General features: G+C 42.8%; 1 protein-coding gene across 2 annotated transcripts in view; it reads left to right on the plus strand.

Moving 5' to 3' along the window:
* The first annotated feature begins 2177 nt into the window (after positions 1-2177).
* Positions 2178-21650, plus strand: part of LOC139155591 (exostosin-1c-like) — a 74086-nt gene continuing 54613 nt past the window's right edge. Inside the window, exon 1 of one of the 2 annotated variants that reach the window (XM_070730793.1) lies at positions 2178-4653. In XM_070730793.1, the coding sequence (XP_070586894.1) occupies positions 3716-4653 (938 nt within the window). In that variant the 5' untranslated portion in view covers positions 2178-3715. The remainder of the gene's footprint in view (positions 4654-21650) is intronic. The other variant, XR_011557095.1, reaches the window with a different exon arrangement.

Here is a 21650-nt window from a genome sequence, read left to right on the forward strand (position 1 = left end):
AAATAAAACTTGAGTTCAACCCTTGCTCTACAATTACAATGTACTTTTCTCTCTCCCCCCCAATCTATAAATATTACTACTACTTTTACTGCCGTTATATCAAGGGTGCAGTGCAGAAATCACAGGCTGCCCGCAAGCAGTTCAGGATATTTTTTCAATTCTTATATGAAGAGACTCCAAAATTAAATCAATATACTGTATTCTCAAAGAAGAGAATCTGCTCTTTCTAATGGTGCTAAATTGAAGAAGATTGAAGCAGGGCATCAAATTTGACAAAAACTAATTAAATACCAACTTTGAACTCTTATATTTTTTCAACAACTTGAAGGAAAGTGCTGCAAATTGGAAGTCCTCATTGCAGCTGTGTACTGAGTACACCTGCCAAAAATCAACCTGAAAGGTCAAGTAGTTTTGAAACTACACCAGCCTGAAGATTGCTGTAAATTCATTTTTCATCAGTTTTTTTTTTCAAAGTTTGAACCTGAACCATGTAAAAAGTAAGAGGGCTAGGTACTGTACATGTGTTTTGTCAATTTATAAAGCCTTACAAGGTGCTCAGGGTCTCCAAATATCGCCAACATACTACTGGAACTGCCATGTTTACAGCTTCTGGAAGTTGGCCCCAAATGTCACTTTTGCTGACTCCGCATTTTGCGACCCTTCACTTGAGGACTCCTAGAACTCCCAATTTTTAGTCCTTTGAACTAAAATTTGCACAGCATAGTTTTTCATCATAAACTATGTGTCAAATTTTATCAAAATCTGAGATGGTAAGGTGGGGATGATCTTTAAAATTGGTCCACTAGAGACGGAATGGCCCATATTGCTCTTGAGTTAAAACGGTATATACAAAATATGCCCCCATTTTGGTGGAGGGGTATGAATGTTGTCTGGTGGCGGACACTAAATCACTGACCACATCATTATATGTTGTGTGTATGTTCTATACAGTGATGTGCTCCTACGGGTACAGTCAGGTACGCAGTACTGGTAGCAAAATTTTTATTTTTTTTATTTTTTTCCTTCTGGGCTCTGGGTATGTTTTTCCTATGGCAGTAAATGAGGTTGAATGTGTATAATTTTAGAAAAGCTGTGCGTGTGTGTGTGTACATACACATATAGTTTATTGCAGCTGCGAGAGCAATCATGGGCTTCCCCAGGTATGCCCATGATACACCAACACTCCGCAGTCTGCATTGGTTGCCGATCAGTTTCTGGTCACAATTCAAAGTGTTGGTTATGACCTATAAAGCCCTTCATGGCATCGGACCAGAATACATCCAGGTCCGCCTTCTGCCGCACGAATCCCAGCGACCGGTTAGGTCCCACAGAGTCGGTCTTCTTTGGGTCCCGTCAACTAAACAATGTCGTCTGGCGGAACCCAGGGGAAGAGCCTTCTCTGTGGCGGCCCCGACCCTCTAGAACCAGCTCCCTCCGGAGATCAGAATTGCCCCCACCCTTCTTACCTTTTGTAAGCTCCTTAAAACCCACCTCTGTCGTCAGGCATGGGGGAACTGAACTACCCTTTTCCCCCTAGGCCTACACAATTTATACATGGTATTTTTGTGTGTATGTTTGGTTTTAATAAGGGTTTTTTAATTATTTTAAACATTAGATTTGTTACATGCTGTTTATTACTGTTATTAGCCCCCCCCCTAGTCTATGGAGAGGGGCGGCATACAAATCTAATAAATAAACAAACAAACAAACAAATGTACACATACATAGAATTAAATAGTATATTTTGGATGTTCCATAATAGTAAATAGATAGGGAAATTGTATCTCTTTGAGGTGAGTAACTCTTGAGGTGAGGTGAAGTTGGCCATCTTTAAGCCAGTCACATGACCTTTAAGCCACCCCAGTCACATGATCCTCAAGCCTCCCACCTGGTCACAGCTGGCAAGCCACCCCCACAAAATAAGCCACGCCCACAGTGTGGTAGTAAACATTTTTTGTAGCCCTTCCCTAAATCAATTTAAAAAAAATATTTAAAAACCCCACCAACCAACCAATGAGCGACCTTCCCTCTCTGGGAGCCCTCGGCGCGGAAAGAGTTAGGTAACGCTAGCCACGCCCTCTGAGGGAGCCGGGGACGAATCAGAAGCGCGCGGGGGCGTGGCCGGGAGGAATGTTGTGAAGGTGGAAGCGGAACGCGGCGCATTGAGTTGCGAAGGCGGGCGAGGGAGGCAGAGCGAGAGCGAGAGAAGCCGCGATGGAGAGCCGGAGCTGGACCGGCGCGGCGCCGTGATTGATTGATTGATTGACGGCCGGCGGGAGAAGGTCGGATGGCTTGTGCGGCTCGTCCGGGTGCTTTTACTCCCGGGCGGTGCGGATAATAATGCGGAGTATTAACGGACCGAGGACGGCAGGGCGAGCGGAGAGCGTCCAGGTGCGCTAAGGGCACTGCGGTGCGCGGCGCCGGCCCGGGGTTCCCGCCGGGTCGAGGTCCCTACACGGAGACAAACGTCAGGAAGCTCCAGTGTGCTAACCAGAGAGAGAGAGAGAAGGGACAGCCGGGTTGGGTGGGGGGAAAAATAAAAAGAAGATAATTAAAAACCTCCATCCGGATAGAAATAACTTTGGGTCTTCTTGCAAGGAAGCCTTGAGCGAATTAACTGGGTTTCCACTTAATTCGAATTAATCCCAGTTAATTCGGGCCAAAGAAGCCAAGGTGGTGGGGGAAAAAAAGGAAATAACAGCAACTCCAGCAGCCTCCTGTGAAGGTTTGAGAGTTAAACTTCTTTGAAAGTCCCATCTTCAAAGAATAGTTATATTAATAAAACGAAAGGAAAACTGCAGAGGTTATAAAAAGAAAAAAAAAACTTGGCTTGGCTTGAAAATTATTGCTGGATGAAGAGTTGAGTTTATTTCTTCGGGAGCAGAGCAATGTCTCACCATTGCCAAGAAGCTGCAAAATTTGGGGCTGCAAGGGTTTCTTTGCCTTTGAAGAAGAAGGTTCATCTGTTCTTTTCAAGTGGAAAACAAAATAAGATTCAAAGCAATTTTCCTGGTGGGAAGAAAGGTGGATTTTTCTCCATGAAGGCTCTTTAAGGCTCTAGTATCCCGTGAGACTTTTTATCTGTTGCTTGTTTGGATTGTCTTGCTGGTTCCCTAGAGGTGTGTGTGTGTGATGGGGGAATAAGAGGGCCAGGCCAAATCAGATAGCAGAACAAAAGGGAGAACCCAATAAGGGTCACAAACTGGAAGGGTGAGTGGATAAAATGACATAGTAAAATGTTGAAATCCTCGGGGGGGAAAAGATAGGTTGGCGAAGATTTAAATTAAAAAAAAAGAAAAACGCCAGGAAGTGGTAAAGAGAGAGAGAAAAAGAACCACACCAAACCCCAGTAATCAAACTCAGTCTGTTTACCCAGCCTGAAATAAATATGGAGTGAAGATTATATAGACGATAAAGGCTGGGGTGGCTCAAAACCGCACCAAATGGTTGGAACCGAAGAAGCCGCCGAATCAAACTCTTGACGAGAGAAATACGGTGGCGTGGTGAATTTCAACGCTAGGGTATAAAATGGGGAGAGAAATTGGACTCTCAGAAATTGCCGTCTGCAGGATTTATAGACTCTGATTTCTGAGGCTTGAGCTCCTGTTCCTCTCGGAGGAATTTAATTCCCCCTTGTGCCTGAATAATTCACTTTCTGGATTGATCCAATTGGTTTCCTTTCCAAATAAGGATTCGGTGGGTTCTGCATGAACCCATGCCGGCCAAGAAAAAATACCTGTTTGTGACTCTCTTGGCTACGTGGCTTCTGCTCGTTTTGTTTGGAGGAGACCAAATAAGACGCTTTCCCCTCTTCTCCAGCAAAAAAGCCGAAGTCTTAAAGACCTGGCCGCGTTGGGCCGACGAGGTTCTTCTCAAGAACTTTGCGGATTCTGAGGAGCTCCAGAACAATGAAAGGGGCCACGGTGACGAGTCTCCGCAAAGCCGGCAGCAGCTGAAGTTGAGTGTTTACAAGAATAGCAGGTGCCGTATGGACACTTGCTTCGATTTTTCTAAATGTAGGGAGCACGGGTTCAAAGTCTTTGTTTACCCCTTGGAAGGAGCGGACCCCGTATCCGAAAGTTACCAAAAAATCATCCGCTCCATTGAAGAGTCGCGTTATTACACCTCCAATCCCGAGGAAGCCTGTCTGTTTGTCCTGAACATTGACACATTGGATAGGGACCATCTCTCCGTACAATATGTCCATAACATCAACGAGAAAATCCAAGGCTTCCGGCTCTGGAATGATGGACAAAACCACCTCTTATTTAACCTGTATTCTGGCACGTGGCCTAATTACACCGAAGATTTGGGCTTTGACATTGGACAGGCGATCTTGGCCAAAGCCAGTTTTTATGTCGAGAACTTTCGGCCCGGTTTCGACATCTCCATCCCTTTGTTTTCGAAGGAGCATCCTCAGAAAGGCGGGGAAAGAGGCTGGCTATACAAGACTTCTCTCCCACCCGAGAAAAAGTATCTCCTGGTTTTTAAAGGGAAGAGATACCTGACCGGCATTGGGTCCGACACCAGGAACGCTCTCCGCCACATCCATAACGGTAAAGACATTATTTCGCTGACCACATGTAAACATGGCAAAGACTGGGAGAAGCACAAGGACAGGCGATGCGACCAAGATAATATCGAGTATGAAAAGTAAGTCAACGCTTTTTCCTCTCGTGAAAGTGAGGCCCTTCGCGAAGCACTACGTTTTGATTGTCGTTAATTGTTTGTTTAATTGACTCTGCCCCAAGTTATAGCGGCGTAGAGTGGGACGTTTTCGGCCTCAGGTACTGAAATGTTTAGGGCAAGCGCGGGTGGGTTTCTAATCACTTTAATTGTTGGGTTATAGAAATTAGAGGAAGGCGCAGCTTTTTAAAAATGCGAATGCTATAGGGCCGTGATGGTGAAGCTATGACGCGCATGCCACCTGTGGCAGATGGAGCCATACCTGAGGGCACCTGAGGCATTGCCCTATTTATTTATTTTGTTTACTTTGTTTATTTTATTTATTTTGTTTGTTTTATTTGTTTTGTTTATTTTGTTTTGTCTATTTATTAGATTTGTATGCCGCCCCTCTCCCGAGACTTGGAGCGGCTTACAACAATACATAGTACAAATCTAATGGTTAAAAATAAACAGTTTAAAACCCTTATTAAAAAAAAACAGTCATGCCGTACATCAAATGAAACTGCCTGTGGGTTTTAAGAGTTTGCGAAAGGCAAGGAGGCTGGGGGCAGTTCTGATCTCCAGAGGGAGTTAGTTCCAGAGGGTCGGGGCTGCCGCAGAGAAGGCTCTTCCCCTGGGCCCCTATGTCAGCTCCAGCTGATTTTCGGTCTTCCTTTTGGCTGTTTTTGCTCTTCCCAGGCTTCAGGAAAGCTTCCTGAACCCGGAGGATGGTGAAAAATGGCCCAATGGAGACTTAAGTGTCCACGCGCAAGGGGGCCGCATGGGGGGGGGGGTCCTGTGCATACACGGGGCGAGGGTATTGAATTATGGGGGCTCATGCACGCTATCTCCTGCGCACCCTTTGGGCGCCCGAGCCAAAAAAAGTTTTGCCATCACTGCTGTAGAGATTCTACAGTTAAAAATTGGGATAATTGTGGAAAACCTTGTTTGCTTTATCCCCTTATATGTAAGTTGGATTCAAGTGTCGTTAGGATGCTGGATTAAACTAGTAGGGCTAAATTGTCCTAGTCCAGGGGTAGGCAAAGTTGGCTCTTCTATGGCTTGTGGACTTCAACTCCCAGAATTCCTGAGCCAGTCATGCTAGCTCAGGAATTCTGGGAGTTGAAGTCCACAAGTCATTGAAGAGCCAACTTTACCTATTTCTGTCCTAGTCATTTTCACTTTCAGGACAGGCCTTTTGTTGCTGTTAGCTACAAAGTCAGGTCTGACCTGTCATGGCCTCCTGGACAATGTTCTTCCAGACCTTCCTGTCCTCTACCATCCTCTGGAGTCCATTTAAGCTCACGCCAACTGCTTTTGATTCACCCAGCCCTGTTTTTCTCATGATATGCTCTGCTTATAAGTTAAATAGGCAGGACGACAGTATACAACCTTTATTTATTTATTTTGTCCAATACACAATGAGAGTTTTAGTGGGTATATATCTATATATACACATAGTAAAATACATGATGAAGGTTATAGAGGAGATACTCATAGTAAAATATATCTAAGAAAGAATAGAAAAGAAGATATAGTAATAGAACATGTCAATGAAAGAATAGAAGAAGAGATATAGGAATAGAAGAAAGGTATAGGAGATATAGGAGAGCAATAGGACAGGGGACGGAAGGCACTCTAGTGCACTTGTACTCGCCCCTTACTGACCTCTTAGGAATCTGGATAGGTCAACCATAGATAATCTAAGGGTAAAGTGTTGGGGGTTTGGGGATGACACTATGGAGTCCGGTAATGAGTTCCATGCTTAAACAACTCGGTTACTGAAGTCATATTTTTTACAGTCAAGTTTGGAGCGGTTAATATTAAGTTTAAATCTGTTGTGTGCTCTTGTGTTGTTGTTGTTGAAGCTGAAGTAGTCACCGACAGGCAGGACGTTGCAGCATATGATCTTGTGGGCAATACTTAGATCTTGTTTAAGGCATCTTAGTTCTAAGCTTTCTAGACCCAGGATTGAAAGTCTAGTCTCGTAGGGTATTCTATTTCGAGTGGAGCATACTTCTGGTGAAGTATCTTTGGACATTTTCAAGGGTGTTAATGTCTGGGATGCGATATGGGTTCCAAACAGATGAGCTGTATTCGAGGGTGGGTCTGGCAAAAGTTTTGTAAGCTCCGGTAAGCAGTGTGAGATTGCCAGAGCAGAAGCTACGTAGGATAAGGTTTATAACTTTTGAAGCCTTCTTGGCTATGTTGCTGCAGTGGGCTTTGGCACTTAAATCTTTAGTTATTAGTATACCAAGGTCTTTAACGGAGTGGGGATTATCTGTGATAATTAGATTATTCAGTTCGTATTTGAAGTTCAGATTCTTCTTCCCAATGTGTAGGACAGAGCATTTGCTAGTTGAGATTTGGAGTTGCCATGTGTTGGACCACTCAGAAACAGAGTTTATGGTACATTGCCTGACTCCTTTCCCAATTTTGAACCAATCAGTGGTTCCGTGTCCAGTTCTCACTGTTGCTTCTTGACCCGTATATAGGTTTCTCAAGAGACAGGCCTGGGAAATGTCAAATGAAAAGTGGCTTCGTGAGTTTGCAAACTATAATATTTTTTCTCCAAATACTGAATCGTAGAAGGGACCTTGGAGGTCTCGTCTAGTGACCCAATGTTTCTGAAACCTGGCAACTTTAAGAGGTTTGGATCTCAACTCCCAGAATTCCCCAGCCAGCCAAGATGGGGAATTTTGGCGCATCTTAAAATTTCCAAGGTTGAAAAACACTATTCCAGTCCAATCCTTTGTCGCTGTCAGAAGTCTTTATAATGTACTATATTAAACAAATGATTGTCCAATCTTTTCTTGTTCAGGATGGTATAAAGCAGTGATGGCGAACCTATGGCACAGGTGCCATAGGTGGCACATGGAGCCATATGTGCTGGCACGTGAGCCATTTTATTTATTTATTTATTTTTATTTATTTATTACTTAGATTTGTATGCCGCCCCTCTCCGGAGACTTGGGGCGGCTCACAACACGTGGAAACAAATCATAAATAATCTAAATTTAAAATTTTAAAGATTTAAAAGACCCCATATACTAACAGACATAGACACAAGCATACCATATATAAATTAAACATGCCCAGGGGAAGATGTTTCAGTTCCCCCATGCCTGACGGCAAAGGTGGGTTTTAAGGAGTTTACGGAAGGCAGGAAGAGTAGGGGCAGTTCTAATCTCCGGGGGGAGTTGGTTCCAGAGGGCCGGTGCCGCCACAGAGAAGGCTCTTCCCCTGGGGCCCGCCAACCGACATTGTTTAGTTGACGGGACCCGGAGAAGGCCCACTCTGTGGGACCTAATCGGTCGCTGGGATTCGTGCGGCAGGCGGCGGTCTCGGAGATATTCTGGTCCAATGCCATTACATAGAAACATAGAAGACTGACAGCAGAAAAAGCCCTCATGATCCATCTAGTCTGACCCTTATACTATTTTCTGTATTTTATCTTAGGATGGATATATGTTTATCCCAGGCATGTTTAAATTCAGTTACTGTGGATTTACCAACCACGTCTGCTGGAAGTTTGTTCCAAGGTTCTACTACACTTTCAGTAAAATAATATTTTCTCATGTTGCTCTAGCTCAGCTCCAACGTGCATGTATGTGCCAGCCAGCTGATTTTTGGCTCACACAGAGGCTCTGGAAGGCCGTTTTTGGCTTCCAGAAAGCCTCCAGGGAGATGGGGGAGGGCGTTTTTATTGGCTCCCTGGAAGCTTCCGGGGGTGGGGGAAGCTGTTTTTGTCCTCCCCAGGCATTGAATTATGGGTGTGAGCACTCCCACATGCACAGTAGTGTGCGTACATGCTCTTTTGGCGCCCGAGGAAAAAAAGGTTTGCCATCATAGGTATAAGGACTCTTGCTTTGAAGTGGTTAAAGTCCATTTTTGTAGGATAAAAGACCAAGACGCAAGAAATCAATTTCTTCTCCCCCTCCCAAATCCTATTTCTGAGATTTGATGTCTCCATATTTCAGTATGCAGATGTTGGTTCAGTATTTCACATGTTTTGTAGGGCTGAAGCAATATGCATTGTCTTCTGCAGTATCAGAACTAAAGGTCAGTAGAGATAGCTAGGCAATGCTTGCTTTTTTTTTTAATCTCTCAGGTTTCCTAACAACGAAGTTTGAAGACATATGTGTGACTTTTAATCTTCCATGGCACATTTAGAGCACTGTAAATGAAACATAGAAACATGGAAGATTGACGGCAGAAAAAGACCTCATGGTTCATCTAGTCTGCCCTTATACTATTTGCTGTATTTTATCTTAGGATGGATATTTATTTATTTATTGGATTTGTATGCCGCCCCTCTCTGGAGACTCGGGAAGTCTAACAGCAATAATAAGACAGTGTACAATAATAATCCAATACTAAAAATGATTAAAAACCCATTAATATAAAAACCAAACATACATACAGACATACCATGCATAAAATTGTAAAGGCCTAGGGGGAAAGAGTATCTCAGTTCCCCCATGCCTGGCGGCAGAGGTGGGTTTGAAGTAGCTTACGAAAGGCAAGGAGGGTGGGGGCAATTCTAATTTCTGGGGAGAGTTGGTTCCAGAGGGCCGGGGCCGCCACAGAGAAGGCTGTTCCCCTGGGTCCCGCCAAGCGGCATTGTTTAGTTGATGGGACACGGAGAAGACCCACTCTTTGGGACCTAACTGGTCACTGGGATTCGTTTATCCCAGGCATGTTTAAATTCAGTTACTGTGGATTTACCAACCACGTCTGCTGGAAGTTTATTCCAAGTTTATTCTACTCTTTTAGTGAAATAATATTTTCTCACGTTGCTTCTGATCTTTCCCCCACCTAACCTCAGATTGTGTCCCCTTGTTCCTGTGTTCACTTTCCTATTAAAAACACTTCCCTCCTGGACCTTATTTAACCCTTTAACATATTTAAATGTTTCTATCATGTCCCCCCTTTTCCTTCTGTCCTCCAGACTATACAGATTGAGTTCATGAAGTCTTTCCTGATACGTTTTATGCTTAAGACCTTCCACCATTCTTGTAGCCCGTCTTTGGACCCGTTCAATTTTGTCAATATCTTTTTGTAGGTGAGGTCTCCAGAACTGAACACAGTATTATTCCAAATGGGGTCTCACCAGCGCTCTATACAGCAGGATCACAATCTCCCTCTTCCTGCTTTTTATACCTCTATACCTCTGAAAGAGTTGTGTTAGATGCCCATATTAGTTAATCTGCATATTTGATTTATTGAAATTGACGTACCTTGCAAATTATTTTCAGAAGTGAGGAGAAAGTTGCTCACAGTTCATTGATTCTTTTATGTGGTCATGTTTATCCTTTTCCTGATTTTTCTTGAAGAGTCTTGTTTTCAGTTTTTAAAGAAATAGCTATCCAGTTTTCAAAGGTAGAATGGTACTGTGGCATTTTTTCAGAAAGCATATATTTAAATTGTTTTTTTTTTTACTTTGATCCTGGCTTTATTATTGTGTATAAATAACTCAAGGCTGCAAACAAATCTTTTCTCCCCAATCGCACACATTATTTGCTTTTACATTGATCCCTATGGGAAAAATTGCTTCTTCTTACAAACTTTTCTACTTAAGAACCTGGTCACTGAACGAATTAAATTCTTAAGTAGAGGTGCCACTGTACTTTTGATTGATAAGCAAAAATCTACAAGGGTCCTTCCATGATAACTTTTCCTATTTTTTTCTTGACAAAATATATGACAATAATTTGTATATAACAACACAAATTAAGATTCTGCTTTAGAAATATTTATTACCCTTTTTTTTTGCTGCTTAATCCCATAAAATAAAGGGAAGTGACATCAGCATGGCTTTAAGTTCTTTGTATTCTGAGTACTTGATTGTGATTTTTTCTCATTTGTCCGTCAGTCCTATAAAAAACACCATCTTCTGGCTTACAAGGATGGATTTCAAGGGCCAGAAGAGCTAATTGTTGTGATGCAAAGACAATTGTTCCCTGGCTTTTTTAGACTGTATATATATTTTCCCTCTATCAGTGATGGCCAACATCTGCCTGTACATATGTGCACACAGGTCTCACTGAAGCTTCCGGACATCCGGTAGACCCGTTGGCTGTTTTTTGCCCTCCAGAGGCTTTCCGGAAAACTGGGGAGGGCAAAAATGGCCTCCCCTTGCCAGTAGTGGGCTGTTGCATGGACGATCCGTTGCGCAGTCCCAGTTGGAAAAATGGAGATGTGCACGCATCGCTGGTGCATGGATCCCTGCCCCAGGTGAGATTCAGCTTCTGTGCATGCGCAGAAAGCAAAATTTCACGCGAGGACGCTCGCTGGGGTGGCGCAGCAGGTAGAGTGCAGTACTGCAGGCCACTGAAACTGACTTTAGATCTGTAGGTCAGCGGTTCAGATCTCATCACCGGCTCAAGGTTGACTCAGCCTTTCATCCTCCCGAGGTGGGTAAAATGAGGACCCGGATTGTGGGGGCAATAGCCTAGCTCTGTTAAAAAGTGCCATTGCTAACATGTTGCATATTTTCTGTATTTTATCTGTATAATATAAATATAAATATAAATATAAATATAAATTAAATATAAATATAAATATAAATATAAATATAAATATAAATATAAATATAAATATAAATATAAATATAAATATAAATAAATGTGTGAGATTTCACTGATTTTTGACATTTCTTTTTGCTTCTGCACATACACGGAAGCAAAGCAATCGCCAAAAATCACCGAAATCTAGTGTGCATGAGTATTCTATTCTATTCTATTCCATTCCATTCCATTCCATTCCATTCTTTTGAGCTGCTTTACAGAAAGAAGGTGGGGTAAATGCAGGACAAAAAGGCCAATGGATCAAAACTGAGGATCTCAAATAATACCTGGTCCCCACTGTCCACCACAAGGTTCTTCAGTCCAGAAATGAGACAAAGGGATGTAAAAAGATGGGGGAGGGAAGGGGGATGCATTGCACATGTCCATATTTATATGCATAGCAATGCATCCTCTCCGTGCTACTCTTCTGCTTAGATAGGTAGTACATAAAAAGGCTGTGGAAGGAGCACATGTGAGCACCGGATATTTGATGAATCCGGGAAGGAAGCTGCTTTATATCTTTTCTTCTCACCTTGAGAAATCTTGAGCCATTCAGGCTTGTGCTGATGTAGAATGTGATTTTCGGTTTTGGGGAGAGTAACAGATGGTGAGTCATTTCTCTGATCTTCCTTTTCTTTGACACCATCCCCGTAGTATGTCACCACTGCTCAGTTTTCAGGATGGGAAAGATAATACAGAGGGATTTTTTTCCCAGGCATCGGCTCATTAAAACTCAGATAATCTAACCCGATCCATTTCCATTTTCTTGTGTGTGTGTGTGTGCATGTGTGTTTGTGACTCACCCCCTGCCAGAATTCAAAGAAAATTCAATGAGTATCGTAGTGGTTTCACCAATACACATTTGAAGAGGCTCAATCTCAGGGGCCAATTTGCACATACAGTACACAAACATCGCTTGTGACCCTGAGCCAGATAGGTTCACTATCTTATCTCTGTAAACGTGCTGGAAAAGTTGAGAGAGATGGAAATTCATTTTTTAAAATCTATCTATCTATCTATCTATCTATCTATCTATCTATCTATCTATCTATCTATCTATCTATCTATCTTTCTTTCTATCTATCTTTCTATCTATCTATCTATCTATCTATCTTTCTATCTTTCTATCTATCTATCTATCTATCTATCTATCTATCTATCTATCTATCTATCTATCTATCTATCTGTCATGGACATAAATGAACTGCAAAATTCCAGAGGAACACTAGATGGCAGCAAACTCAGATGGGCACTTCCCTGCTGCCATCTATTGTTCATCGAGATTTTCACAGTCCAGAAGATAGGTTCTGTCACATAAGTCAGGATTTAAAATAGAATAGAATAACAGAATTGGAAGGGATCTTGGAGGTCTTCTAGTCCAACCCCCTGCTTAGGCAGGAAATCCTACAACAGTGATGGCGAATCTATGGCACGGGTGCCACAGGTGGCACACAGAGCTATATCTGCTGGCAAGCAAGCTGTTGCCTTAGGTCAGCTCCAATGTGTGTATGTGGGCTAGCCAGCTGATTTTTGGCTCACCCTGAGGCTCTGGGAGGGCGCTTTTGGCTTCCAGAGAGCCTCCAGGAGGATGGGGGAGGCATTTTTACCCCCACCCAGCTCCAGGGAAGCCTTTGGAGCCTGGGGAGGACCAAACACGAGCCTACTGGGCCCACCACGGAAACAGGCCATTTCTGGCCTCCCAAGGACCTCCGGGGAATGTGGGAGAAGCTGTTTCACCCTCCCCAGCCATTGAATTATGGGTGTGGGCACTCGTGCATGTGCGATACTGCGCACAGGCACTTTTTCGGCATCCGAGGAAAAAAAGGTTCGCCATCACTGCCCTACACCACTGCTATAGCCATGAAAGCCAATTGGGTGACTTTGGCCCAGTCACTATCTCTCAATCCTATCGACTTCAAACAGCAGTAGGTTGCTCCTGGTTTGGACCATAGTTCCCTCTAAGCTGAGCAGTGAGCAATCGCTCACTTAAAAATCATCATCAACTCAGAGTTTTCCAAACCTGCCCAGAAGCCGAGAGGGAAAGAGTGAGAGGGAAGGAGAGAGAGAGGAAGAGAGGAAGAAAGAGAAACAGACAGAAAAAAGAGAGGAAGGAAAAGAGAAAGAAAAAGAATGGGAGTAAGGAAGAGAGAAAGAAAATCAAAATCTAGTTTGAAACTAGCTCAACTATTTAAGTGGCATTTTGATATTGATAGAGTTGCCCTATTATGAGCTCACTGTTATAGACACACAGTACAGTATTTTATTTTGAAATTCTCTGAGGCAAAACAGGGTGGGTTTTTGTTTGTTTGTTTATTTATTTATTTATTTATTTGTTTATTTATTTATTTATTTATTATTTCTGTGCCGCCCAGTCCCGAAGGGACTGCCGCTCAGACACTATACTTTTCCGCACCCCCCCCCCCCCCCAAAAAAAAAAAATTAGAGGGAACACTGGTTGGGACCAGTTCTTAGAACCGGTAGCGCCAGTGGCAGCAGGCTCCGCCCACCCATCCGGGACGCACACCCGCAAAACGGTGGCAAAATATTTTACAACCCACCACTGACCTCATAGGGGGGGGTGTTGTAAGGAAAAAATAGTATGTTGCGTATATTGGCTGCCTATTTGTAAAAATAATAAAGGTGAGATAGAAATAAATAAATACAAAGGTCATAATTGCAGTCCGGTTGCAATCACGCGACTGCGGGAGGAGCTGTCTTAATTTTAAATCTGTGTCATAAGTAGGCTTGCGGAGGTCCGTTGTAATTTTGACCAATGATTATGCAACCGGTTGTAAGTCACCGATTATCTTAGGCTCTGCAATGCCAGGACTGGAGTTGGAATTTCAACTGTAATTTCTTCCTTTCCGTTTTTGTAGTTTCTCATTTTGCATTTTGTAGTTTCGCATTATGTCATGAGAACTTTTTTTTTTCCTTAAAGTTTGCAAGAAAACCAGGAGCAGAGTTGAGCAATATGGCTTTGACATAAAAGACGAGGAACTTTATATTATACTGAGTTTCACAACAGTAATAAATATTGGTATGCCTGACCAGTTCTTTTGGGTGAAACTAACCCACGTATCTCTTTCACCTTTTATTTGAACAATTAGGGCTAGCCTTAACTCTGCCCGAAAACTCTTGATTTTATCTCACTTTAGCATATACTTCAGTTGTGTCTACAAGTCCCTGGGAGATATGCAATGTGTAATTTTGTTTTATAGACTTGGGATTTTCAGTCGGACCAATTATTGCGAAACTGTTTTCCTGTTAATGTTTACTTGGTTTCTTTATTTCTGACATTTAAGACCTTAAATCAGGGGTGGGCTCCAACTGTATGTATGTATGTATGTATGTATGTATGTATGTATGTATGTATTTATGTATGTATGTATGTATTTATGTATTTATTTATTTATTTTGTGCAATACATAATGAAGATTATAGAGGATATACAGGGATACCTTGTCTTACAAACTTAATTGGTTCCAGGACGAGGTTCTTAAGGTGAAAAGTTTGTAAGACAAAACAATGTTTCCCATAGGAATCAATGGAAAAGCAATTAATGCGTGCAAGCCCAAAATTCACCCCTTTTGACAGCCAAAGCGCCCGTTTTTGCGCTGCTGAGATTTCCCTGAGGCTCCCCTCCATGGGAAACCCCACCTCCGGACTTCTGTGTTTTTACGATGCTGCAGGGAAATCACAGCAGGGGAATCCCAGCATCGCAAAAACAAACGCTTTGCTGGCAATGGAAGTCCGGAGATGGGGTTTCCCAGCGAAGGGAGCATCAGTGAAATCGCAGCATCGCAAAAACACCGAAGTCCTCGAAACCCCACCTCCGGACCTCTGTGTTTTTGCGATGCTGTGATTTCACTGAGGCTCCCCTCGCTGGGTAACCCCACCTCCGGACTTCCGTTGCCAGCGAAGCGCCTGTTTTTGCACTACTGGGATTCCCCTGCAGCATCACAAAAACACAGAAGTCCGGAGGTGGGGTTTCCCATATAGGGGAGCCTCAGGGGAATCCCAGCAGCGCAAAAATGGGTGCTTTACTGGCAACGGAAGTCCAGAGGCGGGGCATCCCAGCGGCGGCGGTGGGTTTGTAAGGTGAAAATAGTTTGTAAGAAAAGGCAAAAAAATCTTAAACCCCGGGTTTGTATCTCGAAAAGTTTGTATGACCAGGCGTTTATAAAATGAGGTATCACTGTACTCGTAAAATATATCAGAGAAAGAATAGAGTAGAAGATATAGGAATAATATATATCAATGAAAGCATAGAAGAAAAATATATAGGAATAGTAGAAAAGATATAGGAGATATAGGAAAGACAATAGGACAGGGGACAGAAGGCACTCTAGTGCACTTGTACTCGCCCCTTACTGACCTCTTAGGAATCTGGAGAGGTCAACTGTAGATAATCTAAGGGTAAAATGTTGGGGGTTAGGAGATAACACCATGGAGTCCGTTAATGAGTTCCACATTTCGACAACTCGATTACTAAAGTCATATTTTTTACAGTCAAGTTTGAAGCGGTTAATATTAAGTTTGAATCTGTTGTGTGCTCTTGTGTTGTTGTGGTTGAAGGCGAAGTAGTCGCTGACAGGAAGGACGTTTCAGCATATGATCTTGTGGGCAATGTTACACTGCTGGTTTGCTTCCTTCTGTGCTGCGTGGCCACGCCTTGTGGTTGCACACATGCGCAATGCAAAAAAAACCAGAAAGAAAAGCAGAAAACAAAATGGCAGCTCATGCGCAGTGCCAGAAACTCAGCTTCTGCACATGCTCAGAAGAAAAATTTTATTTAAAATAAAAATAAAAAAAAGATATGGCAGCGCTGGTTCAGTGACATCACTGTGATGTCACCAGTGGGTCGCTACCGGTTTGGGTGAACCGGTCTGAGCCAACCTCTGCTTTAAATCTGCCTTTTTTTTTGCTGTTGAATTCCTGTAAATGCATATAAATGTAAGTATTTCATTTCCCCCATCCATCTGTTTAGCTGTGTCCAATTTGTGGGTATAGGTTTTGCTTAACTTGGGTTTTTTTCTGTTTTGCTTTGGAGAAGGAACGGTTCTTCCGAGAAGAAACTAATAAGTAGCTGGAATAAAACTTTTACTATTTTCCCTCTGACCATAAACTATGCAAGGGGACATTTAAAACTTGTATAAAAATAGTAGTTGTAGCCATAACGTTGTAATGATGTCACCAAAAAACAATAATTTTACAAAATAATAATAATAATAAAAAAAAACTGCATCAGTATAAACTGTCAGATTTTAAAATCATTAATCAGGTTGTTTGCCATAAAGTGATAAAAACAAGTCCCTAGTTCTCATTATGATGCACATCAGTTTGCCAAATAGAATAGAATAGAATAGAAATTTTATTGGCCAAGTGTGATTGGACACACAAGGAATTTGTCTTGGTGCATATGCTCTCAGCGTACATAAAATAAAATATACATTTGTCAAGAATCATATGGTAGAACACTTAATGATTGTCATAGGGGTCAAATAAGCAATGAAGAAGCAATATTAATAAAAATCTTAGGATATAAGCAACAACTTACAGTCATACAGTCAACATGGTAGGAAATGGGTGAAAGGAATGATGAGAAAAACTAGTAGAATAGAAGTGCAGATTTAGTAGAAACTCAAAACTCATCGATACATATATTGATTATTTGTAATTTGAAGCTGTGTTCAAGTGAATTACTACTTCCCAGATTTTTCCTACAAAACCCGTTGAAGGAAAATTTAGCTTTTGCTCCATGAAATTCTAGCTACATTTGTGAAAACAGAGCAGGTGAAAATTAAAATAGAATCCAAGGAAATAGATCTGAACTCTGTGATTGCAGCCATCCAGTGCCATCCTTTGGCACAAGCCCTCCTTGTTTATTTTGGGCTAAGCTGCCCCATTGAGAAAATATTATTTGACTGAAAGAGTAGTAGATCCTTGGAACAAACCTCCAGCAGACGTGGTAGATAAATCCACAGTAATTGAATTTAAACATGCCTGGGATAAACATAGATCCATCCTAAGATAAAATACAGAAAAATAGTATAAGGGCAGACTAGATGGACAAGGAGGTCTTTTTCTGCCGTCAGTCTTGTATGTTTCTATGTTTCTATAATGTCCTTCCAATTTATTATGGTCTTAGAAACGGAATTTGTGGATTTGCAGTGCTGCTATAACAATTTGCACTACATTGTTTTGAAAGCACTGTGAGGCACTATATTAGTCAGTGCTATTGCTATTAGTCAGAAGAGAAGGATTTAGGGGTCGTGATTTCTGACAGTCTCAAAATGGGTGAACAGTGCAGTCAGGCGATAGGGAAAGGAAGTAGAATGCTTGGCTGCATAGCTAAAGGTATAACAAGCAGGAAGAGGAAGATTATGATCCCGCTATATAGAGTGCTGGTGAGACCACATTTGGAAGACTGTGTCCAGTTCTGGAGACCTCACCTACATAAGTTCACTGATGTGCCTAACGTCCCCTGTCTAATTGTCTTTCCTTTTCTCATATATTCTCTCCCTCTCATCTACTTCTCTTCCTTTTTACTTACTATCCTTATATATACTGTATTACTTAATGTCTATTTTCTTCCATATGTATTGTATATTGGACAAAGAATAAATAAATAAAAATAAATAAATATTGACAAAATTGAACGGGTCCAAAGACAGGCTACAAGAATGGTGGAAGGTCTTTAGCATAAAACGTATCAGGAAAGACTTCATGAACTCAATCTGTATAGTCTGGAGGACAGAAGGAAAAGGGGGGACATGATCAAAACATTTAAATATGTTAAAGGGTTAAATAAGGTCCAGGAGGGAAGTGTTTTTAATATGCAAGTGAACACAAGAACAAGGGGACACAATCTGAAGTTAGTTGGGGGAAAGATCAAAAGCAACATGAGAAAATATTATTTCACTGAAAGAGTAGTAGATCCTTGGAACAAACTTCCAGCAGACGTGGTAGATAAATCCACAGTCACTGAATTTAAACATGCCTGGGATAAACATAGATCCATCCTAAGATAAAATACAGGAAATAGTCTAAGGGCAGACTAGATGGACCATGAGGTCTTTTTCTGCCGTCAGACTTCTATTTATTTATTATTTATTATTTAGATTTGTATGCCGCCCCTCTCCGAAGACTCAGGGCGGCTCACAACAAGATAGAAACAAATCATAAATAATCAGAAAACTTTAAAATTTATACAAGATTTAAAAGAACCCTGTTTCTATTGTAATTTATTTGATAAGACACGGTTGAGCAAATCAAGTCTCAGCCCAGTGTGTGAACCCATAGATTACACTGAAGCCTGAGCACATAGATAGATTTGCACTATTAGTCATTTGTGGGGGAAACCTCTACTCTAATCCTTTGGCCTCCTTTTGCCTTCGGTTTGTCTGGCCCAAAGAGGCTGCAGTCAGTTAATTTGCAAGCTACGCTTTATTTTCTTGGATCTCCTGTGGAGTGTGAAACCAGCGAGATGAGAGCGTGCTTGAGTTGGGATAGCAGAGGAAAACCTGCCAAATTCAACTTTTGCTACATGTGTACAGCAGGGCTGAAATCCAGCAGGTTCTGACAGGTTCTGGAGAGCCGGGAGTGGACATTTGGAGTAGTGTGAAGAATTGGAAAATGCCACCTCTGATTGGCCCCAAAGTGGGGTGGGAAAGGAGATTTTGCAGTATCCTTCCCCCAAGAATGGGGAGAGAATGGGGATTTTGCAGTATCCTCCCTCTGCCATGCGCACCAAGCCACACAATGCCCACCAAACCATGCCCACAGAACTGGTAGTAAAAAAAATTGAATTTCCCCCCTGGTGTACACTAAGTCTAAGAGATCTCTTGATAGGTTTGGAGCTGCAGTGCTTGGCAACTTGCTTACTTACTTACTTACTTACTTACTTACTTACTTACTTACTTACTTACTTACTTACTTACTTACTTACCTACTTACCTACTTACTTATTTAGTCCAATACACAATAAAACACATTGAAGGTTATAGAGCAGTGTTTTTCAACCAGTGTGCCGTGGCACACTAGTGTGCCGCGAGACATGGTCAGGTGTGCCGCGAAGCTCAGAGAGAGAAAGAAAACAAGAGAAAGAAAGAGAGAGAGAGAAAGAAAGAAAGAGCAAGAGAGAGAGAAAGAAAACAAGAGAGAAAGCAAGAGAGAGAAAGAAAGAAAGAGAGAGAAAGAGAACGAGAGAAAGCAAGCAAGAGAGAGAGCAAGAGAGAGAAAGAAAGAGAGAGAGGGGGGGAGGGAAGGTGGGAGAGAGAAAGACATAGAGAGAGGGAGGGAGGGAGAGAGAAAGAGCAAAAAAGAGGAAAGAAGGAAGAGAGAAAAAAAGAGGGAGAGAAAGAGGGAGAGAGAAATAGAGTGAAAGGAAGAGAGAATTTTTTTGTCTAAACTTTTTTTAGCCGCCCCCCCTCAATGTGCCCCATGGTTTTGTAAATGTAAAAAATGTGCCGTGGCTCAAAAAAGGTTGAAAACCACTGTTATAGAGGATATAGGAGAGAAGATATAGGAGAGACTATAGGACAGGGGGCGGAAGGCACTCTAATGCGCTTATGCACGCCCCTTACTTTTTTTTTTTACACAATGAGGGTTTTAGTGGGTATATATCTATATACACATAGTAAAATACCGTACATGATGAAGGTTATAGAGGAGATACTCATAGTAAAATATATCTAAGAAAGAATAGAAAAGAAGGTACAGTGATCCCTCCATTATCGCGAGGGTTCCGTTCCAGGACCCCTCGCGATAATCGATTTTTTGCGATGTAGGGTTCTGGAAGTAAAAACACCATCTGCGCATGCGCGCCCTTTTTTTTCATGGCCGCACATGCGCAGATGGTGGGGTTTGCGTGTGGGCGGCGGGGAAGACCCAGGGAAGGTTCCTTCGGCCGCCTAGCAGCTGATCTGCTCGGTAGCGCAGCAGCAGCGAGGAGCCGAAGATCGGGGTTTCCCAGCCGCCCACGCAAAGGGGAAACCCCATCTTCGGCTCCTCGCTGCTGCTCGCCCCGTTCACCCGCCGCTCGCCCCGTTCACCCGCCGCTCGCCCCGTTCACCCGCCGCTCGCCCCGTTCACCCGCCGCTCGCCTCGTTCACCCGCCGCTCGCCCCGTTCACCCGCCGCTCACCCCGTTCACCCGCCGCTCGCCTCGTTCACCCGCCGCTCGCCTCGTTCACCCGCCGCTCGCCTCGTTCACCCGCCGCTCGCCTCGTTCACCCGCCGCTCGCCCGTTCACCCGCCCACCCGCTGTTTGCCGCTCGAGAGCAAGAGGAAGGAAGAGAGTGACGTCATCGTGGGAAAAATCGCGATATAGCGTTTCGCGAAGATCGAGATCGCGAAACTCGAGGGATCACTGTATAGTAATAGAACATATCAATGAAAGAATAGAAGAAGAGATATAGGAATAGAAGAAAGGAATAGGAGATATAGGAGAGCAATAGGACAGGGGACGGAAGGCACTCGAGTGCACTTGTACTCGCCCCTTACTGACCTCTTAGGAATCTGGATAGGTCAACCGTAGATAATCTAAGGGCAAATTTGGGGATGACACTGTGGAGTCCGGTAATGAGTACCACGCTTCAACAACTCAGTTACTGAAGTCATATTTTTTACACTCAAGTTTGGAGCGGTTAATATTAAGTTTAAATCTGTTGTGTGCTCTTGTGTTGTTGTGGTTGAAGCTGAAGTAGCAGGCAGGACGTTGTGGGCAATTCTTAGATCTTGTTTAAGGCATCTTAGTTCTGGGCTTTCTAGGCCCAGGATTGAAAGTCTATTCTGTTTCGAGTGGAGGAGTGATGGGCTCTTCTGGTGAAGTATCTTTGGACATTTTCAAGGGTGTTGATATCTGAGATGCGATATGGGTTCCAAACGGATGAGTTGTATTCAAGGATGGGTCTGGCAAAAGTTTTGTAAGCTCTGGTAAGTAGTGGACTTCAACTCTGGCTGGAGAATTCTGGGCGTTGAAATCCACGAGTCTTAAAAATTACCAAGTTGGAAGACCTCTGTGTTAAACTAATGCTTGTTAGATGGGGAATTCTGGGAGTTGAAGTCCAGACAACTTAAAAGTTGCCAACTTTGAGAGAGACATGGTATTAAACAGACCTCCCCGATTTAGCCTACTCTGTGAAGCCAGCCGGTCAATATTTTAATGAAGATAAAATGTGAGCTGCAACAGAGACACATCTGCAAGTGCAAAATGAATTCCGTGGAGAAAAGGCGAGACACACTTTGAAAAATAAAATAAAATAAAGTCTCCACCTTACTGCTGGAACGATTCAGTTACTTCCTCGTATGATCCGTTCCCCGCTCCTCCCCGCTTCCTCTAGATCTTATTTGCACCTGGAAATACCGATAGCAGTGTGAGAAAAATGTTTTGCTGGGGCCCGGGAAGGATGTGTAG

The sequence above is a fragment of the Erythrolamprus reginae genome, unplaced genomic scaffold (genome assembly GCF_031021105.1).
Source record: "Erythrolamprus reginae isolate rEryReg1 unplaced genomic scaffold, rEryReg1.hap1 H_31, whole genome shotgun sequence".
Lineage (NCBI taxonomy): Eukaryota > Metazoa > Chordata > Lepidosauria > Squamata > Dipsadidae > Erythrolamprus > Erythrolamprus reginae.